This window comes from Danio aesculapii, chromosome 19, assembly GCF_903798145.1.
Source record: "Danio aesculapii chromosome 19, fDanAes4.1, whole genome shotgun sequence".
Classification (NCBI taxonomy): domain Eukaryota; kingdom Metazoa; phylum Chordata; class Actinopteri; order Cypriniformes; family Danionidae; genus Danio; species Danio aesculapii.
The window spans coordinates 3,135,045-3,147,824 of record NC_079453.1 but is presented as its reverse complement, the minus strand read 5'-3'; the positions used below and the strand labels follow the sequence as shown (position 1 = coordinate 3,147,824).

The 12,780-nt window shown below is 33.1% G+C and overlaps 1 protein-coding gene across 1 annotated transcript in view; it reads right to left on the bottom strand.

Moving 5' to 3' along the window:
* Positions 1-386: 386 nt before the first annotated feature.
* tomm7 (translocase of outer mitochondrial membrane 7 homolog (yeast)) overlaps positions 387-12,780 on the bottom strand; it is a 12,855-nt gene continuing 461 nt past the window's right edge. The window contains exons 2-3 of the mRNA XM_056480000.1: positions 1,322-1,370; positions 387-685 (exon numbers count right to left, since the gene is read on the bottom strand). Of these exons, the coding sequence (XP_056335975.1) occupies positions 670-685; positions 1,322-1,370 (65 nt within the window). The 3' untranslated portion in view covers positions 387-669. The remainder of the gene's footprint in view (positions 686-1,321; positions 1,371-12,780) is intronic.

Genomic DNA, 12,780 nt, shown 5'->3' with positions numbered 1-12,780 from the left:
TGGCTTAATCTGGGGTCGCCACAGGGGAATGAACCACCCTTCTAGCTGCAACCCATCACTGGGAAACACTCACACTCAAACACTACGGACAATTTTTTAGCTTACCCAATTCACCTGTACCGCATGTCTTTGGACTGGAAACCGAAGCACTCAAAGGAAACCCTCGCCAACATGGGGAGAACATGCAAACTCCACACAGAAATGCCAACTGATCCAGCCGAGGCTTGAACCGGCGACCTTCTTGCTGTGTGGTAACAGTGCTAACCACTGAGCCATCTCATTATATAATTACGAGACCATATTTTCAAACTACTGAAATAAACTGATATTTATCAATGTAATATTTATGTGCTTTATTTTATTTAATGTAAAAAGCCTTATCGATATTCGTATGACACTTGTTTGCGTTTATTGGAAACTGAACACAAACACTTTCTTTCACCATTTACATTGATATAATTTGATTAAATAAAAAAAAACAGAAAACTCAGACACATTACTGTGTGTTTCTCAAGACAACATGATAGCAAAAGTCTTAAAATGGTGGACGTGACTGTAATATTTACATCCCAGCACAATGTTCAGATCCCAGCAGTCAGAGTCCAAACATGTAAAGATGGATGAGCATTTGCTGCTTCATTGAGTCTGTAGTGTCCGTCAGGAACATCTTCACCCCCAAAGCAAACTGAAATAAAACAAACAGCTCATCGTCACCATCATCATCTCCCTTCTGTGCTCAAACACAGAGCTTCACATCAGTGATGTAGTCTTTGCTATACGCACGTATACTCAGTATGCCTACATTTTTCCTCAAGCTGTTTGGGTATTACGACTTCTGAGGATCAATACTCTCGGTATACTCACTTGTTTTGGTGATTAGACTTCCCTGATTTTTGTGTATTGATTATTTGAGTTTTTCGAAGATCACAACAAATCAGCTGAATGAAGTCTCGCTGAAACGTTCAAGTAAAATTATAAAACAGCATGTGCGTCGCTTCAGCTGCCCTAACACTTTTGCGATTACCTCTACACTACTAAATGATCGCCTCACAGTTAAATTTGATATAAAACCGGCAGCAGAATCCTGCTCCTGAACTCGTTTTTTAGTCAGTCAGCAAACCACAGCTGTGCAGTGTGTGTGCGTGCGTGCGTGTGTGTGTGTATATATATATATATATATATATATATATAAATCAAATGAATCAAAGATACATTGACTTTCGTCGTTTCTTTGCCTACTTTTAAAATTTGGATTGGGTGGGTAATAGTACACCACCTATTTTTTATAGGACTACACCACTGCTTCACATGTATATCTCACCTCAGGACTGTGGGTTCAGGCATCCCTGGATCAGCTCCCCGCTTGAATCCTGGGAGAAAAACAAATAAGGATCAGCATTTTAAGCTAGATCAGAAGTAATATCTAGTCATAAACTAGATTTTTCCGACATCTTATTGCACAGACACACAAAATAAAGCAAAACACAAATTTTTAATCTTCACATTTTGTGCTGTATGTAAGCTTTTGACTCTTCTAAAGCATAAAAATACCATAATATTTTGCAGATATTTCAGAAACATGCTAAATGAACATTCTTGTTTATCTGAAAAATAATGCTGAAGTCAGATATTCTGCTGTGAAAATGTGCGTTACGTGCAGGAACACAGTCTTTGTTTTGGTTCTTTTAACCCACCCACTGCCAGTTTAGCCAATTATATTTCAGCACCCTGGGTTGCCAGATGATGGAATTTCATTCATTCAGTCATTCAGGTTCTCAAAGTATGCACCCATGACCAAAATGCAACCTCCAGTGGACAGTAGCAGTCTCTGAATCTACTTCTCATTTCAGAGTTCCACATGAGGAGGTTATTAATTAGCAAACAATATAAATATTACGAGCGTAAACATTAGGTGAGCAGGTTATATTGTAACCGCGTGTCCTAACAACACACTACATGACTAGATTTGCAGTGATAAGCAATATGGCTGTTTGCACCGGACGCAACATGAATACAGAAGAAATAGAAGCCGTTTCTAAAATATAAATTCAAGCTGTTGGTTAGGACAAAAACTTTTATCACAAAAAATATTCCCTCTATCGCGTGCCGTTGCTTTTACTTACAACACGGTTTAAATTAGCCTTTAGGCTCGACAGTCAGGCTCACTCCTGTTGGTACTCAATCTGGCAACCTGCGCTTGCATGTGTTTTGATCCAGGAGTGCAATACCTAGTTCAACCACTGGGTGTCAAACTTACACACTGCACCTTTAAATCAATAGCACTCCAGATAGGGTATATGCGAAAGGACTGAAGCAGTATTAAAAATGTATATTTAAGGGTATTTTTTATGTATATCTACAAACAATACATCTGATTTAGATAACACCTCTCCAATCCAGCTATATGAATTGGAGTCTTCCATAATTCACACACTTATTAATGATTCCTTCTTGTCTTCCTCGGGATGAAGAGAAGGCAAAATCTGATATGTAGTGTTTATCAGATGCTGGATTCGAACCGGGTTAATGATCGATCGCAACAAAACATGTGACCATGCTCTTTACGAGCTGCGCTCTTTAGTTTACTTGTCTCTGTCAATTAAACAGTGATGGGCGGGAAACATTCAACTAGGTTATTCCAAAGAGGTGCGCTGCTTACACATAGCCTAAGTAGACACTCCAAAATCAGCTTTTTTCCACCCAAAATGCGCACGAGCCTCTGGACCTGTGCCCATAATGCCCATTGGTTAACCCGGCCCTGGATCTCAGAGCAAGTGACATTCACTATAAAATAAGCACATTTCAGAAAGCATCACATAGCACCACGCTGCTTGAGAAACTCTCTAAACCCAGCACTTCTAGATAACTACAGGCCAAAAGTCCTTCACATGGCATCTGTTCACTGCTAAAACATCGGAGCGAGTTATGTTGGAAGAGTGAAGTATTCAAGATGCATCATAAAGCTAGTGGTGTGCCTCAGGGCTCGGTTATTGACCACTTCTCTTTTCCATTTACATCAAAAACATGTTAAAATCAAACATGCTGACTAACATATGAGATACAGTGTTAAGACAGTCCTGCATCAGAGTTTGAGGATGAGGACATCACTCTTGCCCTGGAGAATTGTGTGGATTCCTCATTCTCAGGAACTGACGGAGAAGTTCTTGAATGATTCGACTGGATTTCATCATGAAACTGCTACATCCTCCGGAGATCCGGAGTCAAATGTGTGAAAAATCCTGCATTGCAAGCGAACGAACAGAAAGTGACTTCAGCAAGAGGGAGATTCTTCCTGTTTTCATTCAGTACTGGACTTACTAATGCATCACCCATGAGAAGTCTTGAAGAACTCAGACGTCAGAGCTGATTCATCTCCATTTGTTGTGCAACAGAGTTCACAGCACTCTTGCTTTTACATTCATTCATTCTACTTTGGGTTAGTCCTTTATTTATCAGGGGTCGCCACAGTGGAATGAACCACCAACTATTTCAGCATGTTTTACGCAGCAGATGCCCTTCCAGATGCAACCCAGTACTGGGAAACACCCATGCACTCTCACATTCACACACACACTCATACACTATGGCCAATTTAGTTTTCAATTCGCATGTGTTTGGACTGTGGGGGAAACCGCGAGATCATCGCCATAATTTATTCCCAAATCTTGCATTTTTTTTTTAACTATGTGGTGCAACCGAAGCAAGAACAAATTTAGTTACAAACTAGCTAGTAGTTACCAAAACCCTAGTGTTGACTTTAAGCTCCAGTTTAAGAAAAAACTACGAAACAACTGTTGCAACCCTACCCTGATGTCCATGTAAACGAAGTCACTGATCCGTCTGATTGGTCAAGCTCATTCTTTCATTTTCTTTTCGGCTTAGTCCCTTTATTAATCCGGGATCGCCACAGCGGAATGAACCACCAATTTATCCAGCATATGCTTTTACGCAGTGGATGCCCTTCCAGCTGCAACCCATCACTGGGAAACACCCATACTCTTATTTAAAAACATACACTATGAACAATTTAGCCTACTCAATTTACCTATACCACATGTCTTTGGACTGAGGGGGAAACCGGAGCACCCGGAGGAAACCCACACCAACACGGGGAGAACATACAAACTCCACACACAGAAATGCCAACTGACCCAGCCGAGGCTCAAACCAGCTTGCTGTGAGGCGAATGGGCTACCCACTGCGCCACCGTGCAGCCTAATTGGTCAAGTGTGAGGTCAAATTAAATAAGACCCTTTGGTTATGATGAAGGGCTTTATTTTGCTACGTATAAATATACAAAAATGGGCGCTAAATATCGATAGCAAATTAAATATGTAGAAAACATGTTAACTAGAAGTCTCATTTCCTGCAGCAAGAAGACATTACTGATTTTACTGAAAAGACAAATCTGTGATATAAAAAGAGGAATTAAGATGGTTTAGCTGGCTTTTAAGTTTTAAAATATATTAATTATAATCATTATGTTGTTTTTATATTTATTATGTTGATATTAAATAATAAGTAACAGTAATAATTCATCAGAATCAGAATCAGAAAGAGCTTTATTGCCAGGTATGTTCACACATACTAGGAATTTGTTTTTGTGACAGAGCTTCAGACAGGACAAAAAACAGATAATAAATATATTTTAAAAAATAGAAGTAAGAAGTGAGTGCAAATATACAGATTGACAAGTGTATGTACGTGTTTATTACTATATACAACGTTATATGTGCAGCTGTTATGTGCAAATTGGCATGTAAAGTGTGTTGTTAAATAAGTGTATATGTGTAAAAAAGTGTATAGCAAGTAGTGATGTTGGTTCCACAATTATTATCATCAAGTGTTCATGAGATGGATTGCCTGAGGGAAGAAACTGTTTCTGTGTCGGGCTGTTCTGGTACGCAGTGCTCTGTAGCGTCGACCAGAAGGTAAAAGTTCAAAGAGGCAGTGTGCTGGGTGTGAGGGGTCCAGAGTGATTTTGGCAGCCCTTCTGCTCGCTCTGGATAAGTACAGTTCTTGGGGAGTAGGAAGGGTTGTATCAGTGATAACCAGTGATTGATTCATGTAAATCAATGTAAAACACTCTAATACAGAGGGGCAAAATAAGTATTGAAGATGTCAGGTTTTTTCTGCGAATAATATTTCTGAAGGAGCTGTTGACAAGGAATTGAACCAGATTTTGGTAAAAACCCAAACATTACAAACATAAAAATAAAACAAACCAAATCTGAGAAATGAGTCCAGCGTAATAAGAATGAAATGACAGGAGAAAGTGCTGAGCTACTGAACGGATTTACTTTCTATAAAAGGCTTTTTTTGGTGCCGCAGCTTAAAGACTCCTCTCATATGGAGACTGAAGTCACATGCGTTGCTCAGGTGTGAGTGTTTCCACAAACTTCAACAGTGTGTACACAATGACCGCGATTTCAACGGTAAAACACTGTAAAAATGCTACAGTAAAAATCTGTAACCTGGTTAACAGTGTGTTTCCTTAATATATATGGCGAATTACCTCAAATTGACATTCCCAGAATTCCCTGCAAGGCACATCACTTTTTATTCTTTTTGTTGACATGACTGTGGATCTTTTAGATGTTTCCCCATCAGTTTTACATCTAATGTTGATAAACAATGTTTATTTCATGACTTTAATTTTATGTGTGTTACCATACCATAGAGCAGTGTTTCCCAACCATGTTCCTGAAGGCCCACCAACAGTACACATTTTCAAGCTCTCCCTAATCCAACAGACCTGAATCAACTCACCAGAACATCAGAAGAGACTCCAAAACCTGAAGTGAATGGGTGAGATAAGGGAGACATCCAAAATATGTTCTGTTGGTGTGCCTCCAGGAACAGGGTTGGGAAATACTGCTATATAGCACCCTCTATATACTGATTCACTTTTCTGCTTGTGGGAAAAGATGTTGTGATGAGCATTGGTTCATTATGTAACTTCCTCATCACCTCCTGCATATGGCTGTGTTAACGTGGGTATCTGTGCAACAAAAGATGTGTAGATGTCGGTAATTCAAAATACAGACATATTACCTCTATAATATAATGAAATACGGTAGTTTACTGTTGAAATGAGGAATTACTTTTACGGTTTGTACCGTTTTTTTAACGGTAAAATACTGGCAACCACAGCCGTTTTTTTACCGTAAAGTTCACGGATTTATTTTTTACAGTGTCAAAATCTTGATGATTCTGTGGGTCTCGTCTGTCAAATCTGATCTTTATTTTGTATTTTCTATTGGATTCGGTTCAGGTGATTGGCTGGGCCATTCTACAGCTTGATTTTCTTTCTCTGAAAGCACCTGAGAGTTTCCTTGGCTGTGTTTTGTATCATCGTCTTGCTGAAATGTTTCATCTTCATCCTCCTGCTAATGTAGATGTTGGACTGAAGTAACGAATATTAATTTACACTTAGGAAGAGCAGAGGGTCGCCAAAAGAACTACTGAGAGATTTCAGCTGCTGTCTGGGCTTTCCCTGCATTTCTACACCTTCCTTTCTTCATGTGTTCAATACTTTTCCCTGCATCGTGTTATTAAGCATAACTTCATTTGCAAACTAATTAGATTTGTTTTCTTTGCACATATGGATTTCTTTGGTTGTTATCAACATCCGGTGAAAATTTCAAGTCAACGGCACCTTTAGAAATACGTTTTCTGAGAAAATTGGTGACGTGTTCAATACGTTTTTCTTTGCTTTTTAAATTAAATTTGAAGTCTAAAAGTATTTATATTAATTAATTAATATTAATATATATTTAAAATATTAAATAAATATAATTTATATTAATAACAATATTTTAATGTATACTGCATAACTAGAAATTAACATAATACAATTTCTGCCCTATTGTTGTTTTACTGCTATTGTTCTTATTTGCAAGTCGCTTTTGATAAATAGCATGGCAAATTATTACATGTAAACAATAGCCGCATTTCGGGCCAGTGCGAGCCAGGGCTTTAATCGGGCCAGGCCGGGCCAATAGCCCGGGAGGTTGAGAAATGAGGCCGAAATCATGTCGCGTTTCCACTGTTGGGCTAGTTGCTCGCAGCGCGTCACTCAAACACCGCCCCCAGAACGTCCCCCGAATCAAACGTCACACAACCCGTCACACAACCCGCCCACTTCAGCGGGAACAAAAAACTCAAATTATAACCACAAACACAACCTGGCATCACTACGAGAGCTGGAAGATGGAGAACACCGAAGCAATTGCTTTTTTACTGTTTGTGGTCTGTTGGTGTAAGGCCAGACAGCGATCCCTGGATAAGGACATTCGAGTTCGGCGGCATTTACTTCGAACACAGATTTTTCTTAGTGAGTTGATCAAGCGCGATAGCAAAACAAATGTAAGGGAAGAAAGCATCTTGTCTCCCCTTTACCTGACAGGAAAACTCCGCCTTTGTACGTAACCCCGCCCCGAAGCCCCAGTTGGCCCTCCTTGGCCCAAGGTATTCGGCGGGCCGAAAAAGGCCGGACGCTGGCCCCAAGGAAGCCCCGCTTTGGCCCGATTACGCCCCGGAAGTGATAGTGGAAACGCGACTGGCCTTGACTCGCCCTGGCTCGCTCGCTTTAGGCGCGATAGTGGAAACGCGGCTAATAAGCTGCCTTAATTAGAGAGCATACTACAAATGTGAAATTATATAAATATCTATATTTAGTTATGGATTTTTATTAATATACAAAATTAAACCCAGTTTATAACTATCAAGTAAACCTAGAATTTCCAGAGGTCTCTTAACTTTTTTCCAGTGCTGTATATTGCATATGTAAGCAGGTTTATGACGCAACAGCTGTCCTCCAGAAATGCTAATGTTTAGACTCACTGGGCTTTTCCACGTAAAACCATTTAGCACCAAAACAAATCGCTTTGACGTCTTTCAGCATTTCCCATCATGCCAAAAATACACAGGCAGGCAAATTTCGGCGGAGCAATGATGATGACAGTAGCGGAGTGCCAATAGACATTTCCTCATTTCATATTTAATAGTGATGACGCTGCTTTAAAAACACTGAGCCAAACATCCGTCCACTGAAAACCATCAAGACAAAGACTCACAGCTGGAGGAAGATGCGCTTCAGACGCTCAATCCACACGAATACGCAACAAACTCAACATTATTTACAAGCAGTCACCCTGTGTTACAATAAAGACGCATCCCAGAAGCCCCTCATCCTGACAGACTGTCCTGCAGTGACGATAATCACTACTTAATGGCCAATAATTACAGCAGGATGAGCAATATTAGATGAGAATCTAAACACTTTGAGAACGCATGCTTTTCTCACTGACAGCTATAATACTGATGGCATATATTAGGGGTGTAATGGTTGATCTGTATGGATCACAACCCACGGTTCGGAACACGTGACCCACAGATTAGGCTAATACATTTTTTTACTGGTAGATTAATCGTAAATGTGTAACGATCACAGAGAGATCACCTCTCGCGTCGTTCAAATCACATGTATGAAAAGCATTTAGGCTTTCCTGTAAAATGTATTGATGATGGAGGTTGTGCTAGGTTATTCGGGATGTGCTGGGTTTCTTAGGTTATTAAAGGTGTTTTCTGTCACTACTTGTTTAGCCTGTATTAACGCATTCAGTGTAAGCTCCACGAGTAATCATTAAAAGATCAGGATCTCAACATTCACACAACATATATTATAAATGATGGGGATTTGCATATGTTTATTAATCCACGAATGGCTGCATTTAAATCTGTGTTTGAAAAACGCAAATATCAAGAACGAGATTCAGTCTTTAGTCGTTTGAGTTAGTTATGAAGTCACAAAATATCTAATAACACAGAAATACTGGGAGAATAGTTTAGATAAAACCACTGATGCTTATGGTAATATCAAAAAATCATATGCATTTAACTTGACGCTCAAAAATGAAAGTTGTAGGCATACATTATTTAACAAATAGGTGGCGACAACCAGCCATCAAAAATATGCCACTGAATAACGCTTTAAAAATGATCCACCTAAGCCAGGGGTGTCCAATCTGGGTCCTGGAGGGCTGCTGTCCTGCTGAGTTTAGCTCCAACTTGCTTCAACACACCTGCAGGAAGTTTCCAGTATATCTAGTAAGAGCTTGATCGGCTGCTTCAGGTGTGTTTGATTAGGGAGCTTAACTCTCCAGGACATCAGCCCTCCAGGACTGAGTTTGGACATCCCTGATCTAAGCAATGAAACATGAAGTTTTATGAGTGAAGAACTGAATCATTTACTGAAAATTAGACTAAAAATAAATATGGGTTGTACAAATAATAATGTTGGATTTCTACATTTAGTGTTATCAGCAATAGTAGTAGTAGAAGTGAATTTTTCACACCACTGAATATTTTACCATTTATTTTAATTAAGTTGATTATTTCTTCATTTTATTTTAATTAAGCTGATTATTTCTTCATTTTATTTTAATTAAGCTGATTATTTCTTCATTTTATTTTAATTAAGCTGATTATTTCTAGATTTTATTTAAATTAAGCTGATTATTTCTTCATTTTATTTTAATTAAGCTGATTATTTCTTCATTTTAATTAAGCTGATTATTTCTTCATTTTATTTTAATTAAGTTGATTATTTCTTCATTTTATTTTAATTAAGCTGATTATTTCTTCATTTTATTTTAATTAAGCTGATTATTTCTTCATTTTATTTTAATTAAGCTGATTATTTCTAGATTTTATTTAAATTAAGCTGATTATTTCTTCATTTTATTTTAATTAAGCTGATTATTTCTTCATTTTATTTTTATTAAGCTGATTATTTCTTCATTTTATTTTAATTAAGTTGATTATTTCTTCATTTTATTTTAATTAAGCTGATTATTTCTTCATTTTATTTTTATTAAGCTGATTATTTCTTCATTTTATTTTTATTAAGCTGATTATTTCTTCATTTTATTTTTATTAAGCTGATTATTTCTTCATTTTATTTTTATTAAGCTGATTATTTCTTCATTTTATTTTCATTAAGCTGATTATTTCTTCATTTTATTTTTATTAAGCTGATTATTTCTTCATTTTATTTTCATTAAGCTGATTATTTCTTCATTTTATTTTAATTAAGCTGATTATTTCTTCATTTTATTTTTATTAAGCTGATTATTTCTTCATTTTATTTTAATTAAGTTGATTATTTCTTCATTTTATTTTAATTAAGTTGATTATTTCTTCATTTTATTTTCATTAAGCTGATTATTTCTTCATTTTATTTTAATTAAGCTGATTATTTCTTCATTTTATTTTATTAAGTTGATTATTTCTTCATTTTATTTTTATTAAGCTGATTATTTCTTCATTTTATTTTAATTAAGTTGATTATTTCTTCATTTTATTTTAATTAAGTTGATTATTTCTTCATTTTATTTTAATTAAGCTGATTATTTCTTCATTTTATTTTTATTAAGTTGATTATTTCTAGATTTTATTTTAATTAAGCTGATTATTTCTTCATTTTATTTTAATTAAGCTGATTATTTCTTCATTTTATTTTAATTAAGTTGATTATTTCTTCATTTTATTTTAATTAAGTTGATTATTTCTTCATTTTATTTTAATTAAGTTGATTATTTCTAGATTTTATTTTAATTAAGCTGATTATTTCTTCATTTTATTTTAATTAAGCTGATTATTTCTTCATTTTATTTTAATTAAGCTGATTATTTCTTCATTTTATTTTAATTAAGCTGATTATTTCTAGATTTTATTTTAAATTAAGCTGATTATTTCTTCATTTTATTTTAATTAAGCTGATTATTTCTTCATTTTATTTTTATTAAGCTGATTATTTCTTCATTTTATTTTAATTAAGTTGATTATTTCTTCATTTTATTTTAATTAAGCTGATTATTTCTTCATTTTATTTTTATTAAGCTGATTATTTCTTCATTTAATTTTTATTAAGTTGATTATTTCTTCATTTTATTTTTATTAAGCTGATTATTTCTTCATTTTATTTTATTAAGCTGATTATTTCTTCATTTTATTTTTATTAAGCTGATTATTTCTTCATTTTATTTTCATTAAGCTGATTATTTCTTCATTTTATTTTAATTAAGCTGATTATTTCTTCATTTTATTTTTATTAAGCTGATTATTTCTTCATTTTATTTTAATTAAGTTGATTATTTCTTCATTTTATTTTAATTAAGTTGATTATTTCTTCATTTTATTTTAATTAAGCTGATTATTTCTTCATTTTATTTTTATTAAGTTGATTATTTCTAGATTTTATTTTAATTAAGCTGATTATTTCTTCATTTTATTTAATTAAGCTGATTATTTCTTCATTTTATTTAATTAAGTTGATTATTTCTTCATTTTATTTTAATTAAGTTGATTATTCTAGATTTTATTTTAATTAAGCTGATTATTTCTTCATTTTATTTTATTAAGCTGATTATTTCTTCATTTTATTTTAATTAAGCTGATTATTTCTTCATTTTATTTTAATTAAGCTGATTATTTCTAGATTTTATTTTAATTAAGCTGATTATTTCTTCATTTTATTTTTATTAAGCTGATTATTTCTTCATTTTATTTTATTAAGCTGATTATTTCTTCATTTTATTTTAATTAAGTTGATTATTTCTTCATTTTATTTTAATTAAGCTGATTATTTCTTCGATTTTATTTTTATTAAGCTGATTATTTTCTTCATTTTATTTTTATTAAGCTGATTATTTCTTCATTTTATTTTTATTAAGCTGATTATTTCTTCATTTTATTTTCATTAAGCTGATTATTTCTTCATTTTATTTTTATTAAGCTGATTATTTCTTCATTTTATTTTCATTAAGCTGATTATTTCTTCATTTTATTTTAATTAAGCTGATTATTTCTTCATTTTATTTTAATTAAGCTGATTATTTCTTCATTTTATTTTAATTAAGTTGATTATTTCTTCATTTTATTTTAATTAAGTTGATTATTTCTTCATTTTATTTTAATTAAGTTGATATTTCTTCATTTTATTTAATTAAGCTGATTATTTTCTTCATTTTATTTTAATTAAGCTGATTATTTCTTCATTTTTATTTTAATTAAGTTGATTATTTCTTCATTTTATTTTAATTAAGCTGATTATTTTCTTCATTTTATTTTTATAAGTTGATTATTTCTAGATTTTATTTTTAATGAAGCTGATTATTCTTCATTTTATGTTTAATTAAGCTGATTATTTCTTCATTTTATTTTAATTAACGTTGATTATTTCTATTCTCTTTCATTTTATTTTTAATTAAGTTGATTATTTCTTCATTTTATTTTAAATTAAGTTGATTATTTCGTCATTTTATTTTAATTAAGTTGATTATTTCTTCATTTTATTGTAATGAAGCTGATTATTTCTTCATTTTATTTAATTAAGCTTGATTCTATTCTTCATTTAATTTTTATTAAGTTGATTATTTCTTCATTTATTTTAAATTAAGTTGATTATTTCTAGATTTTATTTTAATTAAGGCTGATTATTTCTTCATTTTATTTGTTATTAAGTGATTATTTCTTCATTTTAATTTTTATTAAGCTTGATTATTTCTTTCTTCATTTATTTTAATTAAGTTGATTATTTCTTCATTTTATTTAATTTAAGCTGATTATTTCTTCATTTTATTTTATTAAGCTGATTATTTCTTCATTTTAATTTTATTAAGTTGATTATTTCTTCATTTTATTTTAATTAAGGTTGATTATTTCTTCATTTTATTTTTAATTAAGTTGATTATTTCTAGATTTTATTTTAATTAG